Source organism: Anolis carolinensis, chromosome 3 (assembly GCF_035594765.1).
Source record: "Anolis carolinensis isolate JA03-04 chromosome 3, rAnoCar3.1.pri, whole genome shotgun sequence".
Taxonomy (NCBI): domain Eukaryota; kingdom Metazoa; phylum Chordata; class Lepidosauria; order Squamata; family Dactyloidae; genus Anolis; species Anolis carolinensis.
In genome coordinates this window covers 21,683,660-21,710,966 of record NC_085843.1, presented here as the reverse complement: position 1 = coordinate 21,710,966, position 27,307 = coordinate 21,683,660, and the positions used below count along the sequence as shown (strand labels likewise).

At 38.1% G+C, this 27,307-nt stretch overlaps 1 protein-coding gene across 6 annotated transcripts in view; it reads right to left on the bottom strand.

Annotated features, from left to right (window-relative positions):
• cntn5 (contactin 5) overlaps window positions 1–27,307 on the bottom strand; it is an 870,111-nt gene that overhangs the window by 153,768 nt on the left and 689,036 nt on the right. For all 6 annotated transcript variants that reach the window (XM_062977117.1, XM_062977120.1, XM_062977119.1 and 3 more), the window contains 3 exons: window positions 23,539–23,675; window positions 21,122–21,251; window positions 17,009–17,159 (listed from right to left, as the gene is read on the bottom strand). In XM_062977117.1, the coding sequence (XP_062833187.1) occupies window positions 17,009–17,159; window positions 21,122–21,251; window positions 23,539–23,675 (418 nt within the window). The remainder of the gene's footprint in view (window positions 1–17,008; window positions 17,160–21,121; window positions 21,252–23,538; window positions 23,676–27,307) is intronic.

The window sequence follows — 27,307 nt, the reverse complement described above, 5'->3', positions numbered from 1 at the left end:
AAATAGCTCCCTTGAGTCCTACCCTGCTCATAAATCACAGTCTATGAAGATGCACCAGAGCAATCAAATACAACAAGAGATGTATAATTAAATTCAAAGTCTTTTCAGTTACCATTTATAAACCACCCTGTGTCATTTTTTTTCTCAGGAAAAAAAATTCAGAGTCTAGATTATGATTTACAGACAAGATCAAAGGGTATTTTGTAAGTTACACAGCTAATGAATCAGTCTTGTTTTTGTTTTACTATGCAAACTATAATTATAAAAGAATTTAAGTGCTGTTTTATTGGATCATATCAAGGTTGGTCAGTTGGTCTGTATAATAATAATAATAATAATAATAATAATAATAATAATAATAATAATAATAATAATAATATTTATATTCTGCCCTATCTCCCCAAGGTAGGTGATGTGAACATTGAAGGTAGGAGCAATTGATAGGTGTTGTGTGTTAATAGTTGAGGATAGGGGAATCATAGGGAGTGGGCAAATTGGCTGCAGGATGCACACACCAGCTGCAATGCCAGTGTGCCTACCTGATGTGATAAAGTCCTTGGACAAACAAATGCAGTCTCTCCTAGCTTGTGTGATTGTTTTTCATTAGTAACTTTGCCATCCTTACCACACCTTGATGTCACTTTGTTATATGTGTCCCTGTTTTCATCTGTGAAATGTTGGAGGGTGATTGACTAAATTTAAAGAATATACTGTGTATTGTTAGCAGTGGGCAACAATCTCCACACAGTGGAAACAGACTGGATAGCTTTCACTGATGGACTAGCCAATGCTACTAATCAACCTGAGTCATTGACTCCCAGAGGACATCTAATGTAATTTGTTTTTACTTTCCTTTGGCATTGTATAATCTGTTTTTATTCAGCGTGGTTTTTCCATTCTTTGGAGTGGCTGACTTTCAATTCATTCTGTGCCCAAAGGAAAAAGCAGTATTCTAAGGGTTGTGTCCATCAGTTTTGAAAGGTTTCATTCTCTTTTTAAAATCTTGTTTCGGAAATCGCTCTGCCTTTAATAATAGGACAGGCAGTGACATTGCAATTGTCCGCAATCTGCCCACTGTTTTGGTCTTCTGTGACTGTCTTTCTTTCTTTTTATATAATTAAATTGAGTCAGCTCTCTGCTGAGAAAGTGACAGCTTAGTGTCATCAACCTGTAGTTTTCCCAAGGTGCAGTTCCCTGAAAACTCTTTTAATTGCTTTGATAACTCTGGCGTATTGAGATTCTCTTGTGTAGAAAAAGACGAAGAAAGTATGCTATTGATCAAAGTCCGTCTTGTGCTAAGCACAAAACTTCCAACCTATTGATGATGATGTATAAACACAATCTTCTTGAGCAGTCCTCTGAGTGTCATTAGAAATCTGAACATCAATCTGATCTTTCTGTCACTCATCCAGCTGTGAGATTAAAAAGTTTGTTCAATAAGACTTCTGAACATCTAGATCTGCTATAAAAACTCATTAGATAGCCATTGAGTTTTATCTCAACATACCTCTTACAAAGTACTATCATTATAAAATAATCTGCTTCCAAGTATTGTTTCATTGTTACTAGAATTCTATTCAGAGTATTGTGCAGCTCGTTTTTGAGGCAACAACCTCTACCTATGTCTACTTCAGTACACATCAATTTGATAGTTATCTTTATCCTGTTTCTGGTATTTGATCTATGTAGAAACTGATCAAAAACCAGAATAATTCTCATTTCCTCCAATGGTGTGAATGGGAGCCTAGTTATTCCTTGGTTTTCACTCTTTCCAAAGGTACTAATATAACTCCCATCATCTGATAGAATTATGCCAAAAACACCTTTTCATAGAATATTGGCAGAGAATGCAATAAAAATCAAATCCAAATAGCCATGTTTGTTTATCCCTACTATGTTTCACAAAAATGGATGAATTAAAATAACAGCACGTTAAAAAAATTAGGTTCAAATCAATATATAGCAAATGAGCTTTAGGGCTTGCTCAGAGTATCAAAAAAGCCAAAATAACCTGGGATAGGTATATTTACATTCCAGTTTCATTTGCAACCAATTAAATCCCATTTCTTCAAATCTGGAAAACAGCCCAGTTACTTTAGAGCCCAATTTAGACCCTATTGTCTAACTAATAATATGAAAAAATGATGAGTTTTAAATTGCTATCCAAACTCAATAAGCCTTAAATTCCCACTGTTTGTCTGCCTTCCCCTGTGCAGATCAGTGCAAGAAAAGGATGAAGGCAGTGATGCCATTCTGGACAGGAAATTGGATCAAATCGGATCCAATCTATGTGTTCAGTCTGTCCTGAAGTCATGGGATACTCCAGATTTTCAAGAAAACTCTGGACTATCCTATGATTTTGCCTAAAGTGGACCAGCTTTGGTTTAAAGTGAAAATTTTTTGGAATACTCTGGAAGTGGTTGTATATTATGAAGACTGCCAGTGGTCCATTTATGGCAAGTATAGGTTTTTAGGCTGGTGTAGATAAGCCTTACGTTATAAAGTAATGTTGTTTGTAGAAGTATCCTACTTCAGTACATAATCATTGACTTTCAGTTACTAATCCAACTAAACAAGCAAATTATCAAGTTTAATGAAGCTATCCAAATAGCAAAAATCAAAGAGGGTTTGTAAAATGGTGTATAGCAATTATTCCACAGGATTCTGCAGCTAGATGCCGGGATCATCTGTTCAGTGCACAGTCAATTGCACTTGTACAATTCTCTGCACTCTGGGATTCAGTTGGAAGCATGTGAATTACTTCCCTTTAATATTATGTTTATGCAATGAAAATTCTTTCATTAACCACATTGGGAAAATTACTTCTGACAGAAAAAGCTGCCCCATGCTAAGGAAGAAACGGTTTTTAATAAATAGGAATTTGTCTTTGGCAGGAGTTGCCAGGGGTTATAATTTTTCATTCTCTTCAAGATATCCTATTACACACTAGGGTTTCTATTAAGCTACCCAGTTTGGACTCTGCCTTTTGGTATACACATTTATCTGAGCATCAAACAAAAGTAAAACTTAATGCAGGAAGCGAAATGTCAAACTTGAAAATTCAAATTATGAAAGGTGAAGAATGAGGAGGAAAGTATACTTCTCTACCGTGTTAATTCATTTGATGCGTCCTTTGAAAGCCAGTTTTCCAGTGCTACCAACAGGAGGTTCGATATGAAGTCCTATGCCTTCTACTTAGATTTGATACAAGGTTGGGATGCTGCTCAAAAAGGCTGTTTGAAGCAGTCATTGTGTCACAGTTGGTCACCTCAGATGGAGATAATTTTGAAAGGATCTTTGTAGCTGCATCTACACCTACCAAATTCATCTGGAGTACTGTACTTTGGAGCAGCCCCAGATGCAGCATGGGAACATACCTGGAACTTTTTTAATGTTCAGATGGAAGGATGAGCCAACAACACATTGGGGCTGCTGCCACTATTTCACTAGCCAAAAGCAGCTCCCTGGCAAAGCCTTGCTGTTGACATTGCTTATGATGAGATCACAACAGGGCACCCAGCCATGTGACCAGTGAAAGCAATACTGCCAGCAAAGCTCTGCTAGGGAGCTGCTTCTTATTGGTGATGCAGTAGCAAGTCCATATAAATTTGTGGACACAGTCCACACCTCAAAACACCTGGGTTATGGTTGCCTTTCTCTCAATAGCTAGAAGCAGCACTTCTGCTGAGAAACCAGTCTCCCCATACATCATGATGCTCCCCATAAATCATGGATATTGCTTTCAGCAGTTAAAAGGTAAGTCTGCTTTATTTGACCCATGTAGACATGGTGGCACAGCAGATTAAACCACTGAGCTGCTAAACTTGCTGACCGAAAGGTCAGCGGTTTGAATCCGGGGAGCAGAGTGAGCTCCCGCTGTCAGCTCCAAATTCTGCCAACCTAGCAGTTTGAAAACATGCAAATGTGAGTAGATCAATAGGTGCCGCTCCATGCAGTAATGCCAACCACATGACCTTGGAGGTGTCTACGGACAACGCCGGCTGTTCAGCTTAGAAATGGAGATGAGACCAACTCTCAGAGTCAGATGCAACTAGACTTAATGTCAAGGGAAAACCTTTACCTTTACCCAGACATGGCTTGGGCAAAGTCTGGATAACTATCACTTCTAAATGCAGCCCACTCTTAAGATCTGTATCAGTTATTATTCTTATTTTTACTATATCAATGGTATTAAAAATCAGTTAAAATGTATAAAAACTGATTACAAACACAGAGCTGGCCCTAGGTATTTTTCAAGTGTAGGCAAACAGAATTTTGGTGCCCCCCCCCCAAACCAATCACTGAAAAATAAAAGCGTTGGATAAGCGAAAATGTTTGATAATAAGGAGGGATTAAGGAAAAGCCTATTAAACATCAAATTACACTAAGATTTTACAAATTAAGCACTAAAACATCATGTTTTACAACAAATCAACAGAAAAAGAAGTTCAATACCTTGCGGAGGCAGGCTGCAGGAGACAGGAGTTGCCTCGATGGCGCCCCCAACAAGATGGCGCCACAGGCAACTGCCTAGTTGGCCTGGTGGTTAAACCGCCTCTGCAAACATATTCAAAGTTAACACCACAGCACCCCCTGACTTGATCTCAAAAACCTCCTTCCTGAAAAGCCTACCTGAATAAAAAAGGTTTTAACCTGCTGCTGGAAGGAGAGCAGGGCGCGGGGTATTTTAGCTTCCCTGGGCAGGGAGTTCCAGAGGCAAGGGGCAGCTATCAAGAAGGAAGACCCCGTCTCTCTTACCCACCAACTGACCTTGAGAAGGAGGTGGGATCAAGAGAAGGGTCTCTCCTGAAGCCCTCAGGGCCCAGGCAGGCTTGTACAAGGAGATGCAGTCAGCCAAATAGCCTGGACCAGAGTTGTATAGGGCTTTAAAGATCATAACCAGCACTTTGAATTGTATCTGGAAACAAATGGCCTGTTGACCACTCACTGTAGCCAGCTGCAGTTCTAAAGAGTTGCTTGAACTTTGGCATGAATTTGTTGTTATTTTTGGATTCAACAGTCTTGTTAAATGTAGTGTATTTGCATACCTTGAGCTCTATAATGAAAAAAGGTGTGCCTTACGTTGAGCATTCATATTTTCATGTAGTTTACAGAGATTTTTTTGGGAAATAAAGTATTCTCAAAACAATGCACATATTTTGAAATGTAAACAATTAAAATATACATATTTTAAAATGTAAAATACACTTCTGTCAATGTGGATAAGTTCCTTAAAATTGCTAAATTGCACATGGATTGCATAAATTAAGCATAACTGCATGAAAAATTGTGCAGAATTAAACGTGGGTTGAAAACACAGTATCTTGAAAACTCATGTGAAGCAAAATTTAAAATAAATGCTTGTGGGATATGGAAACTCAGAGCTTTTCACATTCTTGCCTGATTTTCTACAGATGATCTGCAGTGGAAGGAGTCCTGAAAAAAATCAATTTGCATATTAAGAAATAGGATACATACATTTGTTTGAGTTTCTGTAATTTTCACATGCTGTAAAGCAAATATTCATTCCATCCCAGATTAAGAACTCTAAGAATTTTATACATTTTGGATATATTCCTCCTTATGTATCCATTTTTATACATGGGCTCTTAAGGTATTTGATAGCAGAAGGGTGTACACTAGAAGAAATGCATATAGAAAGGTGTTTTTTTGGGCCCTGTGTGCCTAACAACTAAAATTTGGACCAGGAAGTGTGAAAACAGAATAGTATTTGTATTCTGCTTTAAATATTCACATGGGAAGTGTGAACCAGGTAATTTCCCATTAAAATGCAAAGCTTTGGATTCATTCTGTAATAAGTACAATCAAATAATGGTTTAATAGATGGGTAATATTTTATTGAATTGACAGGGAATATGTATCCATGTTATGAAGAAAATTAAAGAGAGACCAAGCATTTACTGAAACTAGACTAGAGAGATGGGAAATTGAATAGAAAAAAGTGTCAATCACATAGAGAAAAAGAGCAAAACCAAGAGAGAGTGAACAAGAGAGATGTTTTTAACAAGAAAAACACAATAACTATTCAAATCCCCATTACAAGCTTGTCGGAGGAAAAATTAGTACATGATACGCTCAGAGCCGCAGACAGCTCAAAACGTACTGGTGTGTGAAATCAAATTTAGGAAAAATGCTTTAAAAATCAGGAGGCAGGGCCATGGATACATATTTGTAGCTGGTGAGATGCCAACAGCGGTGTCTGGATTTGGAAGCGAAATTTTTGTCTGTTTTCATTTATGTTTTATATACTTGCACGAATGCTAATTACTATTGACAAAACTTCTGTTGGGCAAAGTGTAGATGTTTTACAATTTTCTGATTGGTGAACTTGCCCCTTATTCACAACTACATAAAAATAACACTACTGATAATCATGTCCAAACAGATATCTGTTATGAACCTCACCAGGAAAATATGAGGATAGTTTCACCTACTAATTCAGTGGTTCTCAACCTGTGGGTCCCAGATGTTTTGGCCTTCAACTCCCAGAAATCCTAATAGCTGGTAAACTGGCTGGGATTTCTGGGAGTTGTAAGCCAAAACACCTGGGACCCACAGGTTGAGAACCACTGTACTAATTGATATTCTGAGGCATGCTTGCTACAACTAATAGAGGAAGGTTGTTACCATTACTGGATATTGAAGTCCTTATCTTCTATGGCATTATCTAGTTCTACAGCACCCATCTATTATCAGCTGCAGGCTATTTAGCAGACTTCATTGACCAGTTCAAACCTTCTCAGGTCATGTGAGGCCCCAGGGAGGCCCTTCTCTCAGTCCCTCCACTATTGCAAACACGGTTGGTGGAAACGCAAGAGAGGGGTTTCTGAGTGGCTGCCCCTCAACTATGGAACTCCCTGTCTAGGTAAACCAGAACGGTCCCCAACCTACTGCCCTTCTAACAGCAGGTGAAAACCTTGATTTTTAGGCAGATTTTTAAAGAAAAATACTTTGAAAGAACATTTTTAAGGTTGAGACAAATGATGTGATGGAGATTTATATATTTTAATAGACATTTAATGATTTTAATGGTTTCAACTACTTTTAATACTCCTTTGTTTAATTCTATTTTAATGGTTATATTCTTGGTTTAAAATTGTACAATTTTATTTTATTTATTAATTATGGGGATCAATTAGAGGCATGGCCTTTACATATCTCTGGGGTGGAGTGGGGGGAATGGGCTACTACTATAGCAGTCTGGGGGGGGGGGCTGCCCACCATGATCCCTGGGCAAAGAAGAGAAGGGACAGGCCCTGCATTCTGCCACCACTTTACTTACCATGCAGAGCTTGGTTCCTTTATTTCTTTTTGTATGTTGTAGGTGTCTGTTTTTCCTGGTACTTCCCTTCTTTTCTCCAAGCAAGGAAGAGGAAAAGGAGCCAAGGTTTGCAGGTTAAGTGAAGTGGTAGTGACACCCAGGGCCTGTTCCTGATGAAACACGTATGCAACATGTCCAAAGATAAGGCTGCCTAGTGAACATTCACATGACAGCTCTGTTCTAAGCTGGTGTGTGCAGAGGGAACCATCACTGCCTATGCCATGCCCATCTCCTGAACAGTCACCCAGTTATGTTTCTGAAGACAATGCTGGTGTGTAAATCCTCACACAGAAGCTCATACTTCAGGAGGCAGTAATGCAATGTTGTTTATTTATTCAGTCACTTCCGACTCTTCATGACCTCATGGACCACCCCACACCAGAGCTCCCTGTCAGCCACCCCCAGCTCCATCAATGTCAAGCCAGTTACTTCAACATCTATCCATCTTGCCCTTGGTTGGCCCCTCTTCCTTTTTCCTTCCATTTTCCCCAGCATCATTATCTTCTATAAGCTTTCCTGTCTTCTCATTATGTGGCCAAAGTACTTCATCTTTGCCTCTAATATCCTTCCCTCCAGTGAGCATTATTTCCTGCCGGTTTGATCTTCTTGTGGTCTAAGGCACTCTCAGAATTTTCCTCCAACACCACAGTTCAAAAGCATCTAGCTTCCTTTGCTCAGCCTTCCTTAAGGGCCAGCTCCTGCATCCATAGGTTACTAAAGGGAATACCATTGCTTTAACTATGTGGACCTTTATTATCAGTGTAATGTCTCTACTCTTTACTATTTTATCGAGATTGTTCATTGCTCTTCTCCCAAGAAGTAAATGTCTTATGATTTCCTGGCTGCAGAATGCAATATAGGCTGGCAAATAATCAAAACGATGATTGTGAAACCCACAAATGTGAACAGCCAACTGTATTTCAATTTTTTTTTGAACTAGTAGCCATCACTACTTCTTGACGCAAGAATGTCCACATTTTAATAACAGATTGCGTGAAAAAAGGGCTCTCACATGATTCTGCTTTCTTAATTTGCCCTCCTTTTTATTCACCCTATCAGTGCCGTTCCTAATGCATAACGTTGCACACTCTTGTCATTCACTTTTTCTTAAATAGTCTCAAATGTAACACCCTCACGCTTTCTCATGTTTCCTTTCAATATATCATGAGTCCCTGTTTTACCTGTCATTCTACTATTTATTTATCTATACTTTTTATTTTCCCTGCTAAGCTGACTTTTTTCTGTTTTATAATAAGTGGCTGACCTAGTATGGATGCCACCTTCTCAAATGGTTACACTTTGTTTGTTTTTGTAAATTTCATCCATATAGTACAGCAACATATACTGTTGACTTAATCTGAACAAATCCTTCCTACAGTGTACACAGGATTTATCTGCTCTTGATGCTGCGTTAAAATGCACTTTACCAATCATGAAAGAATGGAAAAGCAAATTTCATTTGGGCTTAAAGTATGTGCTCTGCCATGAAACAACTAATCAATATTTTTTGAAGTCTGTAAAGTATCTCACAATACTGCATGTTTTCTCTTGGAGTGGATCTAAATGTTTGGGGGGAGGCAAACTTTGTGAATACACTGAGCATACATCTCTCCATTCCTGTCAAAATGACAGAGAAAGATACACACAAAGAGAAAGAGGAAGATAAATTCAATATTTGCTAGGCCCAAAATATGTACAAGGACAGACTCAAGGTCAGCTCTAGTAGTGAGCCCAATCTTGAAAAAGTATCTTCCCATAGAGGGCATTCCCATGACACCAAACAGGGAGTGGCAGCCTATACAGTGTTCCCTCACTACTTCGCGGTTCACTTTTCGCGGATTCGTTGTTTTGTGGTTTTTCAATAAACGCTAAAACAATATTATAAATCATAAAAAATTACAATTTACAGCCTAAGGAAGGGAGGAAGGAGAAGTCAAAGGGAGAGAAAAGGAGCCCAAGCGGCAACAGGAGGAAAAGGAGGTGATTTATCAACCCACGATTGGTTGATAAAGGCTTAAAATAGTGTATAACTACTAAAATAATGTATAAATATTAAAATAAATATAGAGCCCCTACTTTGCGGATTTTCACTTATTGCGGGTGGTCCTGGAACCTAACCCCAGCAATAAGTGAGGGAACACTGTACCACAGAAGACAGAATGAAGATTCATAATGATCAGAACAGATTGGAGGATTAGTCCTAAATAAACAAGATACAATTCTGAAAAAAGGAATGTAAACATGGCAAAGAAGTGGATAGCAATGCGATACTAGAAATGAAGGAAACTTTCATGGAAGTGACAAAAGATTCCTTGGTACTGTTCCATTATCTGGGCAGAGGCCACTAGGAGAGAGAAGGATAGTCCATTTTATAGGGGCAGATTGAAGGAATAAAACCATTTCCCCCTGTTTTCCTTTTATTCCCCCCACTCATGTCCCCATAATGGAAACAACCCTAGTTTATTATTTGGGAAGGAGGAATAACAAGCAAAAATGGGGGAAATAGTTTTCCTCCTTCAACTACTCCCGATAAAATGGACTATCCCTTTAATGGTAGCAAAGTGTAAGTATTATGTATTTATGTATTTTATCTTATTTATCAATGATGTCTTTGTTGTCTATTACGGTTTGATTAATCTTTTCAATTGGTTACAGTTGGTTGTGTATTTAATTTGAAATATCTATTTGTTTTATTATGTATTCTGTGATTTTTATACTGTTGTGAGCAGCTCTGAGTCCCTGTGGGGAGAGGGAGTGGGATATAAATAAAGTTGTTGTTGTTGTTGTTGTTGTTGTTTCTCTAGCGCCCTCTTGTGGCCTCTGCCCAGATAATGGAACAGTACAGATTCCTTATTTGAGGAAATGCTCTCATTTTGATCTCATTGCCAAAAGCTGAAGAACTGAACAGGCAGGAAAATCTGGCCCACACATATAAGATGGGTTTCTTCTGGCATGAAAAGGTTCTAGAGTTCTTGGTAGACCTTAAACTAAATACGAGCCAATAGAGTGGGTCACCATACAAGCAAGAATATAATTCTAGGCTGCACTGATAAAATTAAAGCATCCAGATCAAGAAATGGAACAGTACAATTCACATCCTATTTTAAAATTATATAGCAAATATATAATTTTCACATTTTAAAATATGGATATTGAAACAACAACAACAACAACAACAACTTTATTTATATCCCACTCCCTCTCCCCTATGCCCATTTAGTTCTTCTAAGGTACAGTATAAGTCCCAATGATTTTCTCTCCTCCAACCACTTGGTAAATCCAAATGAAAGTGCATGAACAATAACTGTTTCCAACTAAACAATAGGAAGAACATCATGATGTTTAACAGTGGAACAGGCTTTCTGGACATTGCCACCTTCTTAAACAGACATTATTAAACATGTTGGAAAGCCATTTGCCTGAGATCCTTTAGCTGTGGATTTCTTGCACTGGACTTGATAATGACCATGCAAAACTTTAAGATTATATGATTCTAAGTTTTTTCTGTTCCATTAATGGAGATTTTTGTGTGTGCTAATATGGATGAGAAATGAACCAAAATAATTTTAATGAAACAGCATTCATCTGCCTACAGAATGACAGAAAGAAGGAGACCATTCTAGCAAACCCTATGCAGGGATTTCCAATGTCTAGGAGAAGCCACTAAGAAGGCCCTCTATCATATTCCCACAAAACCATATCTGTGAAGGTTAGTGGATCTGGAAGAAGGCCCCTTCCTAATAATTTCTGGGCCCAGATAAGCCCATGCAGAGAAGAATGGTCTATTGGATAGATTGGACCTAAGCCACATTCCCCAGGGGAGATGAGGGGATAAGAAACTATACAGTTCTGGAGATTCCTGTTTTTGGCTACCAACAAAAATTTAACTAGCGATATTGATTTCATCCACTACACATCTTTATTTGTATTGCTTAGAAAGGCTGCTAAGTGACATAAAACAACATTGGGATGTGCTCTAACTATGTCAGGGGAATTTGATCAAAACAGAATCATTTTTGAAGCTAGTTCAAGATCTGTATTGCAATTAGAGTAATACAGACAATTAGTACAATTGTATGCTACTAAAAAAGAAATGATGCTACACTTCAATTGTTATCACAAATTCAAAACCGACAGTGTTAGCGCTCTCTAATTTATATCTAAATCCTTCCTCCCCATTATGAACTGACACAACTACATTAGACTATGATTTATGCAAAGTTGAGTTGCAGGGGAAAGAATGAAAAGCAGCAACTACATGATTCTCATATCAAGTTTCCTTTTTAAAATCACGTTTAATACCTTTCTTTTCTATTCCCCTATCTTTCCTCTAAAAAGTGTCTTTCTGTTCAGTGACAATAACTGAATCATCACTTGGGGAAGTGAAGAATCAGTCAGTAGTTTGTCCTCAGAGGTTTAAATTCTGGCATATTTTAGATGCCAGTTTCTATTAAGGACAAACAAAGCTGAAAGCTGTACTTTACAAGCTCTTAGCTAAAGATAAGCCTTTAAGCAAATTAAGGATTTTGCAGCAATTGTGGAGTTCAGAGAGAAAACTGGATAGATATTTTTCACAATTGGGACAACCAAGCCATAGTGACATTAACTAAACTTGCAATTCAAAGGCAGGCATAAAATAACCCAAAGTGTAACAAGGCAAGGACATGGTTGTTGATGGCACATGGTATAAGACAGGCTGGACTTCCTTGGTATCTGGTGTTGAAGGAAGAAAGGAAGGAAAGGATTGACCACAGCTGATGAGGATGTAAACCCCCAGATATTGTCAGATTGTGGTTCCCGACAGTATAGACAATGGCAAGATATAATGGGAATTTCCAAGCCAACATCTGGAGAATCATATATATCCCAGCTCTGGATTTCTTAGAAAGAGGAGCATGATTACAAATAGTATTCTATTATGCAACAGACCTTTTTAAATGATTAAAATGGCAAGAGAATACATTATTTATTAGGCGTGTGCATGAAATTAATTCTTACTGTTTTCATGTGGACCCGAAATTTCATGTGTGTGTGCTTCTTTTCTTTCTCCTCCTCCCTCTCTCCTTAGCACCCACAATGCCCCAGCATTCACTCATGGGAGTCATGGCTGGGCAGCCCCTCATCCAGACCTCAGCATCAGGGCGGAAAGAACCACCTTCCCTCCCTCTTTTCCAGGCATGTGTGTGTGGGTGAGTGACTGTGCTGGCACTTGGCTACAGGCAGGCATTGAGAGGTGAGTGTGTGCTTTCCAGGCCTGCTTGTGCCCCACCACACACACACTTTCTTTCCAGGGCATGTGTGTGAGGCATGCAGGCAGGCCTGGAAAGCTTGTTTGCACTTCTCAGTGTATGCCTGCCTGCAGCCAAGCACCTTCACAGTTGCACAACCCACCACATGCACATGCCCTGCTGCCCACCATACTCTCCGAGTAGAAAGGAGGGAGGGGCAGTGGGTCCTTCCTGCTGGTTTGTTGAGGTCTGGATGTGGGGCTGCCTGGCCATGACTCCCATGAGTTAATGCGGGTCATTGTGGGCATGAGGGAGGGAGGGAGGGAGGAGGAGGAAGAGAAGAAGCTCAGTGCCTGCCAGGCAGCCGAAAGCCCCAGGAAGGGGAGCCAGTAGGTGGGAAGCCCTGCCCAAAATGGGCCAATTTTCAGACCCTAAAACAAAACAATAAAAAACAATCCTCCCAATTTTGGGAGGCTTTCCAAAAATTGATCAGGCCCCGCAACAAAAGCTGGAAATGAAATGGGACAAGCTTTTACCCAAATGCACACCACTATTGTTTATACATTATTTCATCTTTCTTTCTTTCTTTCTTTCTTTCTTTCTTTCTTTCTTTCTTTCTTTCTTTCTTTCTTTCTTTCTATCTATCTATCTATCTATCTATCTATTGGGGGAAGGTCTAATGCCAACAAAACAGCAGCTGTATAATGCAATGTAGTACAAAATGCTGCTACATTCCAATGCTATTTCAGCTCAACTGAAAATAATCCCCATTGAACTCTATGGCCTATGCTTTTGAGTAAAAATGTATGGGATTGTGTTGAAAGATTTTAAACAGCAACTTTCTTGGTCTCAATTTCAAGAAATCAGTGGTCCACTGAGACCACTATTTCCATACATTCATTCCCAATTCTATAATATATTAAGGATAGATGACTCACCTGGTTTGAAGAATTTATTCAAAGAATTTCTATGCTGACAAAGAACACCCCTTACAACATGATGGCCACCTAAGATAGCCAATTTTAGTATTTGTTATAATTGATGTCATTATAAAAGTGAGTACCCTGTGAGGACATTATATTTATAGGATACCTATGTTTTCTTTACATCAATATAATAATAAATACGTATAAGGCATAAGGTATTGTGAACACTATGTGTAAATTATCTTCTCAAAAACCTTGATTTTCTTAAAAACTTCTGTTTCCGTACTACACCATTTGACTTTTCATAGATACGTAGACATCTGTACATATCTAGAAGATGAACTTGCAACCATGAGGCATATAATTAGAATACAAATATTTAAATGTACACAATTCCAGTGTGATATTATCACTCACTGTCAAAAAGCTAGAAAACCCAACCCATTTACATTTTCCCCCAAAACTGCATTGTCTCCCTGAAATTAGATTTTTGTTAGCTCAAAGCAAACAATTAAGCACGTTTCCTTTTGTAGATTGAGCAAAGTAAGTAATTATAGAGTCTTAATAGGATTTTTCTTTGCTAGAGTGGTTAGGAATGATTCTATTTTTAACTATAATTAATAGTCATGTAATAGTAATAATGAGCCGGACTGAAAGCTCAATAATGAGAAGATATTTCTATGTACTTCTGTAATGGGGCAGAGTGGGAGTAGACAGTAAAGAATGAATGAAGTATTGTTTTCGAAAAAAGCTTTGCCTGTAACTCTCAGATTCCATCAACTTGAACACCATCTGCAGTCAGTGAAGCAAAAACAAATCTGGTTTTAACACTGTGGTTTGTAGATTCTGAGGAATCTCAGAGGTAAAACTTGAAATAATTGGCAACCTTTCTTGGAAGATAAGTCTTCCCACTACTACTGATCTTTCCTAACAATGCATAACTCTGTGGTAAATATCTTGTTAGTGATGTATTCAAGCTGGAGTCTACTGTATACCTTTGTATGTCTTTTTGTTTGTTTTGTATCTTGTGGAGATTGGCATTCACCTTCTCCTACTACAGTTAAAAAGGCCTTTCCCCACTACCCAGACTTTTGATTTTCTGCAGTAGTCCGGATCTGACTATGGGTCAAAACTAGATGCTTCTCCAATCTCTCTGCCCTGCAGTCTACCAGCTATGGAATGGGTATTAAGTGAGAACTACTGTAGTAAAACTTGGAGACCTGGGGTGGTAAGTGATGATTCATAGTGATGTTCAACTTGTAGAACTCTTACTCCATGCTGGGCAATGTAGGGTCTTAACCTTCAGTCCACAAGACAACAGAGTTGACTGAAAACAGATCATGAGTTAACTATATTCCCTAGTCAGAATATATCTGGAGATCCTCTGAAAGGCATAGTATTTTCATGATGAATCTGGAATTCTTTTATTTTATATATTTTGTTTTACACTCCGCTCTCTCTCCCTTGTTGAGGGACTCAGAGTAGCTAACACTTAGAAACAATTTGGTGCTGTTCAACCTAAAACAATACAAACTCAAGCACATATAAGTCACATACACAGAAACGTTTTTAACAGCTCATATAAAACAACAATACATGTGCTTCAAATTAATTTAGCTGCAGCTCTAATTTTCAAATTTGAGTAGAGTCTTGCTTATCCAATGTTCTTATCTAATGTTCTGGATTATCCAACGCAGTCTGCCTCCTGCCCAGATCCACAGCTCTTTCTCTAGGCAGCAAGGACTGAGCTTTTTACACATTTAATTTCTGACAGTGTTACTGTAAGTTCATTTTATGCAATTCTATTTTTATTTGTAGTCAATTTGTTAGTAGTCAATGTGTTTGTAGTCAATGTTTTCAATACATTGCGATGTTTTGGTGCTACATTTGTAAATACAGTAATTACTACATAAAGTTATCATGTATTGAACTGCAATACTGTACTTGTTCAAGGGAACACTGATCTCTGACTAACTTGAAACACTTTTCAGATGAATCTGTCTATTAGGTTTCTTCCCAACATTTTATCTATCACTCACTTTAATTTACCCACAGTTTTCCCATTGCCATGATGCTCCATCCCCATAGCTTTGGCTAGTTATTTTCTTAGAGACCTTCAAAACAACTGATGGGGACAGTCAAAGTCCTACAGAGACAACATGAAAACATAAAAGGACAAAGGCATGACCGTGGATCTTGAAGAGGATTAGGAAGCAAAGGTGAGGGGAAAATCAGCAGGCATGGTTGGACTTTGAGAGAGGATAAGGCAATAGGTAAATCCAAAATTATGGGGAGACTGAAGGACATGACAACTTTGTCACCATGTATTTCTTGGGAGGGCACATTAACAGCAAGAGATAAAAGGGGCATTGTATGCTGAGCAGTAAAATGCTGAGAACAATTGGGAGAAATTGAACAAGTAAAATGGGGAATTTTGGCCTGTAAGACTAAGAAGTAATCACTATTTCTCTTTCTCCCTGGCATACTAAGATGTTTGCATAGAGCAGGGGTCCCCAAACTTTTTATCCAGAGGGCCGGTCCACAATCCTTCAGACTGTTGAGGGGCCGAATTATCATTTGGAAAAAAATACAAACAAATCCCTATGCATACTGCACATGTCTTATTTGTAGTGCAACAACAACAACAACAAAAGAACAATACAATATTTAAAAATGAAAACAATTTTAAACAACATAAACCTATTAGGATTTCAATGGAAAGTGTGGGCCTGCTACTGGCCAATGAGATAGTCAAGTTAATTAGGATTGTTGTTGTTGTTGTTGTGTGCCTTCAAGTCATGTCAGATTTTGGCCGAGCCTAAGTCTAAAATTAATTATTTACTGCATTTATTTACTACATTTATATCCCGCCCTTCTCACCCCGAAGGGGAATCAGAGCAGCTGTATGTACATACAATATATTATATTATTAGCATAGCACAATATTAGCATTATATATTACTATATTGAACTATACCACTATACTATTCTATAATATGTAATATATAACATATAATTAATATTATTATATGGTATTACTATTAGTATTATATTGTATAACATAAGATTATTATCAATATTATATGTATATACAATATATTATATTATTAAAACTGATATAAAAATATTATATTATAAAACTGAGGGCGGGGGCCAGGTAAATGACGTTGGAGGGCCGCATCCGGCCCCCGGGCCTTAGTTTGGGGACCCCTGGCATAGAGTGTTATTGGCCTGCTGATAAAGAAGATCTGTCCCCTTAAATATGAAAGTATGTAACTAACTTCTATAAATGATTTATATCTTGCAATCTTCCATAAAATTTGGGCTGACTCCTACAATTAGTAGTATACAATGTATATTAGAATGCATAATAAAAAAGAAAATGTCACACATTTTCATTAATGCCTCCAACATTTAACACCAAACGCTGTCAATCAAAGGCGCTTGCCTGTTATCTCTTTCTCGCAGGCCTGCATGCAGTCAAAGCAAACCTTAATGAACTGACATCTGACCTTTTATTTTCTCTCAGTGCTTTGTCTCCTTTCTTCCATGAGATGGTTGGCTTGGGAGAGGCTTGGGGTTTGCATTCAACAGCAACTTCTTGGCCTTTGGTAATAATGATTGTTTTCTTCAGATGACTTGCAGGGAAAGTTGGAGCAGAAGCTGTTGAAAAGGGAAGCTCATTTTAGAAGAGAAACAACAAGCAAAGAAAGGAGGTCAATTTATTAAGAACCTTGGGAACATTTCCAAAGTGGATGCAAAATTAAAGTGAAGGAAGCATTATTTAAAGAGTGGTATAGCTTTCAGTGGTATTTATGTTCACAGTTTTTTGGAAAGATTCAAAAGGGACAAGAAAAGTTATGGTTTTGAACAGAGTAAATCAGATTTTGAATTGCAACTGCATAGATACAAATACAGCTATGTATATATGATGAGCACACAATTGGCAAAATGTAAAAGCTTTTGCTAAAGTTGAAAACTGAAGAAGACCAAGTTAAAGAATGTATGCTAAAATGGGCCAAAATTGAATATAATTGGGTTGTTGTTCATTTTCCGGGCTGTATGGCCATGTTCCAGAAGCATTCTCTCCTGACGTTTGACCCATATCTATGACAGGCATCCTCAAAGGTTGCAAGGTATATTGGACAACTAAGCAAGGGAGGTTTATATATTATCTGTGGAAAGTCTAGGGTGGGAGAAAGAACTCTTGTCTGTTGTGAATGTTGTGATTAATCACTTTGATTAGCATTAATGGCTTTGCAAGCTTCATTCCTGACTGGGGGAATTCTCTGTTGGGAGGTGTTAGCTGCTCCTGATTGATTCATGCCTGTAATTCCTCTGTTTTCAGAGTGTTCTTTATTTACTGTTCTGATTTTAGAGATTTTTAATACTGGTAGCCAGAATTAGTTCATTTTCATGGTTTCCTCCTTTCTGTTGAAATTGTCCACATGTTTGTGGATTTCAATGGCTTCTCTGTGTAGTCTGACATGATGATAGAGTAGTCCAGCATTTCTGTGTTCTCCAATAATATACTGTATCCAGGTTGATTCATCAAGTGCTCTGCTATGGGTGACTTCTCTGGTTGAGTTAGTCTGCATGAAAGCCTTGGGAAAGGTTGTGTTAAAAAAACTGTGTTGTGTTATAACATTAAAGTGAACTTTTTATAAAATGATGTATCATTGGATACCAGAAAAATTGTGTAAAATATATAATGGGTTTTCAAAAGTCTGCTGGAAGCTGGGACAAGCAGGGACATTTTTCATATGAGGTGAATTTGTAAAAAGGCAAAAAAGTTCTGGGAATAGAATCATACTTTAATACAATTCAATTAAAACTAGAACTTTTTATGTTGTGTTTATTGGATGGTAAGATGGAAAAGAACTACAGTAGATTATTACAATACATGACCACTGGAGCAAGATCAATATATGCATAAAGATGGAAGACTTCTACACTATTTACAAAGGAAGACTTGCTAGTAAAACTGAATGAATTTGTAGAAATTGATAAATTATCTAACTTCAAGAGGGATAAATCATTTATGAAAGATTTGAAAGCCCTTGTTGATTTTTGTGAGCAAAAAATGTTTTGGCAGATGTAGATTTTGATAGTTAGAAGGAATAGATATTTGGAAAAGGTGCTTGATGTATGGGGTATAATAATAATAATAATAATAATAATAATAATAATAATAATAATAATCTTTATTTATACCCCGCCACCATCTCCCCAATGGGGACTCGGGGCGGCTTTCATGGGGCCATGCCCATAACAATACAATATAACAAAATATAAATAAAACAACAAATCATAACGCATTAAACAATACAATAAAAGAAAATATACACTACAATAAACAAAATCAAAAGAACAGTAGAACAATAAAACCAAGGGCCGGCCACGTGAACACTAGGTTAAAGGTATAAGAGAAAAGTATAACAATTATATGATCTGCATTTTATAACCTGAAAAGAAAACTGGAAGTTGCTTTCCTTGTTTTTCATATTAGCATATCTCTCTATAATATACTTGTTTTCTTTTTTTTTTCTTATTCTGCTCTGTTTTAGTTTTTGAGTGACACTTCCGAAAATGGGCTCCTTTCCGAATGAACTTTTTTGTCCCACATCCAAAAAAACTGAATATTTTTGTCCCATTGGTGGCAAAGGGAAGGCTTCCCACACTCCCCTTCCCCTCAGTTTTAGGGCTGCTGCTGTTTCCCTACTTTGCACCACTGCTGAGGTCTAGGGGCAGACCCATGGTGGGATCCTTGGCATGGGGTTGGAACACGCTGCATTCACTGGCAGCTTGTTGGGGCTTACCCTCCATCGCATTTTCTGGGGGCCTTGTTCTGCAACCGTGCAGGCCAAAAATCCTTAGCAGGAGCTCATAGTTTAGGCCTACACACCACACTTACAGTGTATGTGTGGGGTATAGGTCCAAACCATCGGTGCCTGCCAGGGTCTGTAGCCGAGCACTGAGTAAGGAGTGCTCCTTACTTGGCACTCAGCTGCAGGCCCAGGCAGGCACTCACAATGTGTATGTGGCATGTAGGTCCAAAGTACGTGCACCTGCCAAGTCCTTTAGGCTCCACGGTTGTGGAGCAAGGCCCCCAGCAAACAAGATGGAGCACAAGCCCCGGCAAACCACCAGCGAATGTGGAGCATTCTAGCCCAGCACCAAGAATCCAGCCTAGACCTTAGCAGTGGTGCAAGATAGGTTTCCCTGAGCGCAATCCCTCTTCTCTCCTCTCTAACTGTGATGCCAAAAAGCAGGCTTGGAGACAGTACCCGCTCCCGCCTGCTTTTGTGTCAAGTTTTCATACTTGAAGGGACCTTCCCATTCCCTACCTCTGAAGGAATGAACTAAATGAAATAAACTGATGAAACGGGAGAAACAAATTTCGCGCACATGATTATTAAATAGTTTTAATTTCACTGTACTTTGAAATGTTAATAAAATAACAAAAAAGAAGGGGAAATACTTTAGATGGCTAAATATTTATCATTTCACAAATTGCACACCATTTGGTTCTTGCTTTTCTTTTCTTTTTGCAGAATGAAGTAGCATTTTTATGGAAGTGCTAATATGATAATGATGATGATGATGATGATGATGGTGATGATCTTTATTTGTATTTTCCCAAGGGGACTCAGCTATAACAAAAATATATAGTAAAATAAATCCGAAAGGACATACTGGGGAGCCACTGAATCAATTGGACTTACTTCTGTGTTGTCTCATCTTTTAGCAATTTAAAATATGAATTTACTTTAGGCGAGATTAGCCAACACCATTTCACTTGATAAATATAGTAAAATTTTATTTATTTATTTATTTATTTCCGATATTTCTACCCGGCCCTTCTCCCCGAGGGGACTCAGGGCGGCTTACAGAACTAGCAGGATCCCTGGAATTGATTTCAAGGCTTTTTTCTCCTAGTACTAGTGACTATGGGAGATTTTTGGATTTTTTTTTTGTTCCAGATATTTATGTCGCACTCTGTAAAAAAGAAGCACATTTCCTGTCTTGGGTCCTGTATAAAGCAGGAAATAGATCAAATATTAAATAAATAAATAAATAAATATTGAAGAATAAAGGATTTTCACTGCCCACTGCATCTTGCTACAGCATATTATATTCTGTCTGATAGTTTCCTGATTAAAAAAAGAAATTAATTTTGTTACAAACCTGCTTGACGATTAGAGAGAAACAGCATACTGGCTTTGAAAGTTTGAAGGCTGAGTGGAAGGTTACCCTGATAGTACATGTGAAATGTATGTGACATTGTTACTTTTAGAAAAACTGAATTAGAATGGAAAAGTTGGGAGTTTAGGCCCGTCATCCTCCATATCCTGTCAGGGCAGAACATAAAAATGCATTTCTTAGATTAAAACAAAATGTTTGGTTCACAAGTATGATTTCTTGGTCAACATACTTGTAGAAACTTTTCTCCTTAACAGGTTCTTTTAGTTTATTATGAGCTCAAGTATCATCATTTTCTTGTGATATTCAACTTTCTGATGTGTTGTGCTCAAGGTCAATGCTGTATTTTTATTGTAAAATAGAACCCATGTAATGTAGTACTAAAGCAATATAATAGTAAAAGATGCTTTTAAAATGCATACCCAATATCCTTAGCTCAGCACTGGTGTAAATAGCTCCATGCTTGTTTTCTGCTACACATTGGTACATTCCAGCATCAGATTGATTTACACTGTGGATCATCAGTACACCATTAACCATCTCAATCCTGCTCTGTAATGGAATAGAAAGATAATTCTACAAAAGCACACAAAACCAGGAAAATGTGTTGGTTTTCTAGCTTTAAGTGAAAGAAGAAGAACCCACATTAATGAAGTTAGTATATACAAAAGTGACTTGTATCACAAAATGGAGATGACTTTTCTTTTAGGGTTTTTTTTTTTTACTTTTTGCTAATGCTAAAATAATTTGAATGCTTAAATGCAGAGATGTACAATAGACATTGCCTGGGGTTATCCTTTTTTTGTTCCAGACATGATTGGAATGGAATGGATAGATAAAAATTCACAACTCCAACTTCTAGAGTCTATTCCCTAAAGCGCTCTGACAATGAAGACATGAATTCTGCAAATTTGTATAATTTGTGAAACAATCCAAGAAAGTCTATTAGCTTGCATGGATGTCCACTGGAGATGCTTCTCACTTCCTTGAACAGAAAAAAAACGAACACCTATAATGTGTTATGTTTGATGGATCATAAGGAGGACAGGTCTCAATAGACTGAACTCACTCCTTTTAGTTGTCAGCTGCCACTATTGCAGAGTCCTTGTTACATGTGAATGTTCTTGTCCACACCAAGAAACTCCATTGGGAAGAAATATCAGCCATGACGTCAGAATCCTAGTCCTTATTTTTAAAAATGTTACATTCTATGTCTCATTATTTTGAAGATGTTTGAAAGTGTGCAAATGAGCACATCTGGTTTTTACCTGTTGAAATATTACAAGCCAGAATGTTTTGCTGGCTGTCAGAGGTTCTCAGTGTTCTGTATAGACTCCTCTCCATGCTGCTAACAGAAATCAGAATAAAATATTCTTATTAAGTAGGTTGTGAATATTTTATTGAGCTGGCTGGTTTTTATTTGTCACAGGAAAGTTAGTTTACCTCAGTAGAGAAATCTGAATTTTGTTTGAGCATAGAGATACAAGTCTTCACTTGTCACATTCCCTCATGAAAAATTAAAAATTTCAACAGTGTTTTTCTTGAGTGACTTTTCCTCATTTTAATACTTATTCTACACATAAATAATTTCTGTTAAAAATAAATATTCCGTTTTGTACAAAACAATGTATTTTCTGCCAAAAACATTTTGTATGACAGTATTTATATTTTGTGGGAAATGATTTTTTGCAAAATATTTTTAAAATAAATATGATAAGGCTTTTGGGAGGACAAAAACAATGAAAATAAAAAGGAGAACACTGACACTTTTCCTATTAATCATGGGGAAAGTATCTCAATGTGGTTGTCAATTTTTTACCCTAAGGAAGTGTCTTGATGTGGACAAGAAAAATATTAAATATAGGCCTGTATTCTGTATCAGCGACTTCATTAAGTATACAAGTATAATTAAGTAAACTTCATTAGTTTACCACATGATGGTAAAAACATCAAAAACATCCAGGCATCGCCTGGGCAACATCCTTGCAAACGACCAATTCTCTCACACCAGAAGCAACTTGCAGTTTCTTAAGTCGCTCCTGACACAAAACAAATTAAGTATACTTAATGTAACCTCTCCTGTCCTGACTTCCTCAAAGATAATCTTTTAGGTACTCAAAATCCTGGCAGGATAGACTTCTTTCTTTCCATGCAGCTAATGCCCAATAAAGTAGGTTGGTGAAAGAGTTATGATAATGGTATAATGCCAAAATCAGAACTGAGTAGAGATCATGAACATGAAAGGCTTAGCCTGATTTACGCCTTGGTAACTGTTTCATAGTCATGATATTTTCTACATCATGATTGTGACACTATGCCATGATCACAGCATGAGAGAATGAAGTTTCCATCAGGTTTAGGAGAGCCATTCCAGGAGAAGTTACTAAATTAAGTATACTTCAAAATGTTTCCAATTTATAGTGACACTAAGGCGAACCTATCACAAGGGTTTCTATTCAAAGTTTGCTCGGACAGGCTTTGTTTTTTCCTTCCTCTGAGAGTGAGACTTGCTCAAGATCACCCAGTGGGTTTTCATGGCTGACTGGGGATTCAAACCCTGGTCTCCAACACTCAAACCACTACACCATGCTTGTTCTCTATAGTTAAATATACTTAACTAACAAGTTCATAGAAAATACAGGTTATGCTTTATATCAGTATGCAGCACTATGTGCATTTCACTCTGTGCTGCTGTGACAGAAGTCTTCACTGAAACAGACTACATGTTGGCTCTAGTTTAGATGTTTGCTCCAAAAGATTCCTACGTTCTTTGAATTTTTGTTCAGCACAAGTAAATGAAATGTGACCTGTAAGCAAAATAAAACTATAGTTCACTTACCTCTGGCCAGAGAGGGACTCCATTTTTTAGCCAGCGATAGGTAGGCCTTGGCTTTCCAATAGCTTTACATTCCCATCGAAGCTGATCCCCACTGTCTAACTGGGTATCATTCAATCTTTCTGTCCAATGTGGGTATGCTGCCAACAGCAAGGAAAGAGAATAATTGTGGCATGGAAATCTTTACCTTTCATTGTAACAGTTCATGGGTACAAGCAAATACTGTTGAAAATAAAAAAAAACACTTTAAAATGGCCAAATGTTTTAAAATGTGTAGAGTCCTTCTCTGTGATTCCTCTCAGCTGCAGAGAACACCCTGAATTCATCTGTCATAAACATTAAAAACAAGTGTTCTATTTTTTGAAAAAGAACTGTGGGTCCTTCCAGGTCAGTATCCTACTTCTTGTTCATTTATTTAATTTTCTTCCCTTATATCTGACTATGTGACCATACATGAAGGATCACCAAGGGATGGCCCTACCATGAAGTGAAAGGAAGTGATTGGATTATTGTTTGTTATTGTTATTTTTAGATTATCTTATTGTCAGCTCTGGTTGAAAGGGTGAGGGATACTTTTTGGATATTTTGATCCATGTGACAAAATAATTTAACTCACAAAATGCCTTGGGCAAGTCATCTGTACTAACCAATTCAGATGCTCTAATTGTAATGAAACATAGCCCTGTACCCTGGAAATTTATATAAAATTTCTTATAATTTTCCATCTTTCATCATAGCATTAATCCCTTTGGAATTTACACAGCTATATCCAATGGGTCACAATACGTCCAAGTAGAAACTATAATTTACTGTAGTTTTGTTTTGCTTTATAAAGAGAATGACAATATTTATATGAAAAATATCTCTTAATCCAAATGTTAACATATTTTCTGTTAAACATGCTTTTTTATTCAATAAAGTTTAAAAACTCAAAAAATGTAGACAGAAGAAATTTATAATTACAACATTTTTATGCACAAAAAACAACATTGTATGTATAGGAATTAACATTTCTATACTGAAATTCTATTTTCTATGCAGAAAATGTCATGTAGTTTCTGTGCAAACCACAAGTGAATTTTGCACATTATAAGTCCCAATGGCAAAGATTTTCACTAATTTGAGATTTTTCTAATCAGCACTGGAAAGATGTTTTTCAACCATTTTTTTCTATTAATAGTAAATATTTGTAGAATTGTGCTTTATTTTAAAGGTTGGATCCAACACCTTAGTATTGTTCTTTATAGACTGAGACTTGGAGAAAATTCATGGCTCCACTGGCATGGAAGCCTCCAGTTTCTACTGCTTCCCATTATCTGAAGAGTTTCTGGCTCTGGAGGCTTATCAACCTAGGTCCAAATACCATTCTTTAAACTAATACAAGGTTTTAGCAATAACAGCTGATGCACTGAGCTGGAGACCTTAATAACTATTCAATAGATGCCAATTCCCAAGCAAAAAGGTAAACCTTCTCAAATTAATAAGGCTTAACACATTAATCCAAAGCACTGAAGAGGAAAGCTTTTAAATCTGTACTGTACAACATTGTGGTGTATAAGGAGTCAATGGCCTTGACATCAAGAGATGCAGACTAATACTTATGGCAGGGTTGGTTAGTAACTGAGAGTTAGCACAGTGAAGGATCTATTTTGAACAGAACAAAATCAATAAAGCACTTTAATAAAAGCCTTGTGGTGGACTGCACTTTAAAATAAATCTTATAATCCATTTGGTATTTCATCAGCCACCAATCAGAGTTTTGAGAAGCTGCAAGAAAGGAATAGCAGTTCTGCCTGGAATGTTGGTTACAAAGAATATAAATCAAGGAGGTATTTAGGCTGTAAACTAGGAGCCTGTAGATGGGAACCAAAAGCCATTCAATGCAGCAGGTTGAGGTCTGAGTGTTCAGGAACACATCAGTAATGCATCAGATTGCTAGATAACCAAAGGGTTCATCCAGACAGGCCTTAAAACAAAGACTTGTGTTGATTTTACTGGAGGTGTCCAAATGAAGGCTCCGGTAAAACTGAATTAATTTTGAACAAAGCAGAGTTTCTCTGCTTTGTTCCAAATTAATTGAACACCTGGGAAGACCCAGATGTTAGGTAAGATCCAGGTCTTACCAGGTGTGGGCCCAGGGACCACGTCACACGATCACTGGGCCCAAGCCACATGGTCATCTCAGTTTTTCGGCCTCCAGGAGCCTGAAAAACAGAGTGGGCACCCACCCCCCAAAGAGGAACACCCAAGCTGCAAGATGCTGCAGCAGTTTGCTTTTGCCTGATAATAATAATAATAATAATAATAATAATAATAATAATAATAACAACAACTTTATTTTTATACCCCGCTGTCACGACCCAGGCTACAGAGCACCAATAACCATACGCAGAGGCCAAATTCTATCTAATATCTTTATTAAGGAAATATATAAAGTTAATAAAAGCAAATGTAAAAGTTAGTCCAGAAGCAGACCTTTCAGGAAAGGTCAAAATTAGTCCAAAGAAACAATGTCCAATATGAAATATTAAGGTCCAAAGTTGTAATCCAATAACCGAAACACTCACTTTGCCAGGCAAAGTGAGGGGAGATGACAAGGTCCTTTAGTCCATGAACTTGAGCAAGGCTAGGAAATAACTTGATACTTGAAACAAGGCTTGAATCGTGGAACAAGGTAACGAGGAACAAGAACAAGGTCCGTGGAATAACTTGGTAAAATCCGTGAAACAAGGCAAGGTTTAGTCCTGGGAAACAAGGCAAGGTCCGTAGGTAAACAAAGGCTGGGAAACAGGAGCGAAGGCTGGAAACAAGGACAAGGCTTGAGCAGGAACGAGGCTTGAAGCGGAGCGCGCTGTTCAGACACAACTCGCTCCGGAGGCTGACGAATTGACTCCGCAAAGTTACTCCGCGGGTAAAACACCTATATAGAGTCTAACTTTCCCGCCGAGAGCAGTTCTCTGGGAACCAGAAACGAAAGCTAATCTCTGAGACCAGATGTTTGACTCCTTAAAGATTCTCATGGAAAGCAGGCTTAATTGGCTAAATTCTTAGCAATTATTCTAGCACTCCTGCGCGAGGCCGCTTCCAAACCTCTCTGTTGTTTACAAAACTCATGGCGAGAAAACACAGGAGATGTAGCCCCAGTGTTTGTTTGACATACTTCTGGAACATAACCCTCTTGCAGGTGCAAGGTTCCCAGATCTGGCTGGGAAGAATCTGTCTGGGAAGAATCCAGTTCTGACTGGGAAGGTAAAAAACCCAAGTTTTCTTCTTCATCAGGCATCACAATGTCATGAGCAGGACTACAAGGCCCATGGGTCATCACACTATCCCCCTCCTCAAGCCCCCTCCCAAACTGGGACTCTCTCCCCGAGGCGCGAGGTCGTGGCTTGGCGGGATAGGTCTGATGAAAGCGACGGGTTAGATCAGGAGCATGGACTGTGGAGGCGTCTTCCCAAGAGCGTTCCTCAGGGCCAAAACCCACCCAGTCAATGAGATATTGCAGGCGGCGGCGGTGAAAGCGAGAATCCAAAATGTCCTGAACCTCGAACTCGTCCTCCCCATCCACCAAAATAGGGACGGGGGCCGGCCGGTCTACATCTGACCGCACACCATCCGCCGGAAGGAGCAGGGAGCGGTGAAACACTGGGTGAATGCGCATTGAACGCGGAAGTTGGAGTTTGAAAGTCACGGGGTTTAATTGCGCCACCACTGGATAGGGACCAATGAAACGGGCATCTAACTTCCGGCAAGGGCGATGGGAGGGCAAAAA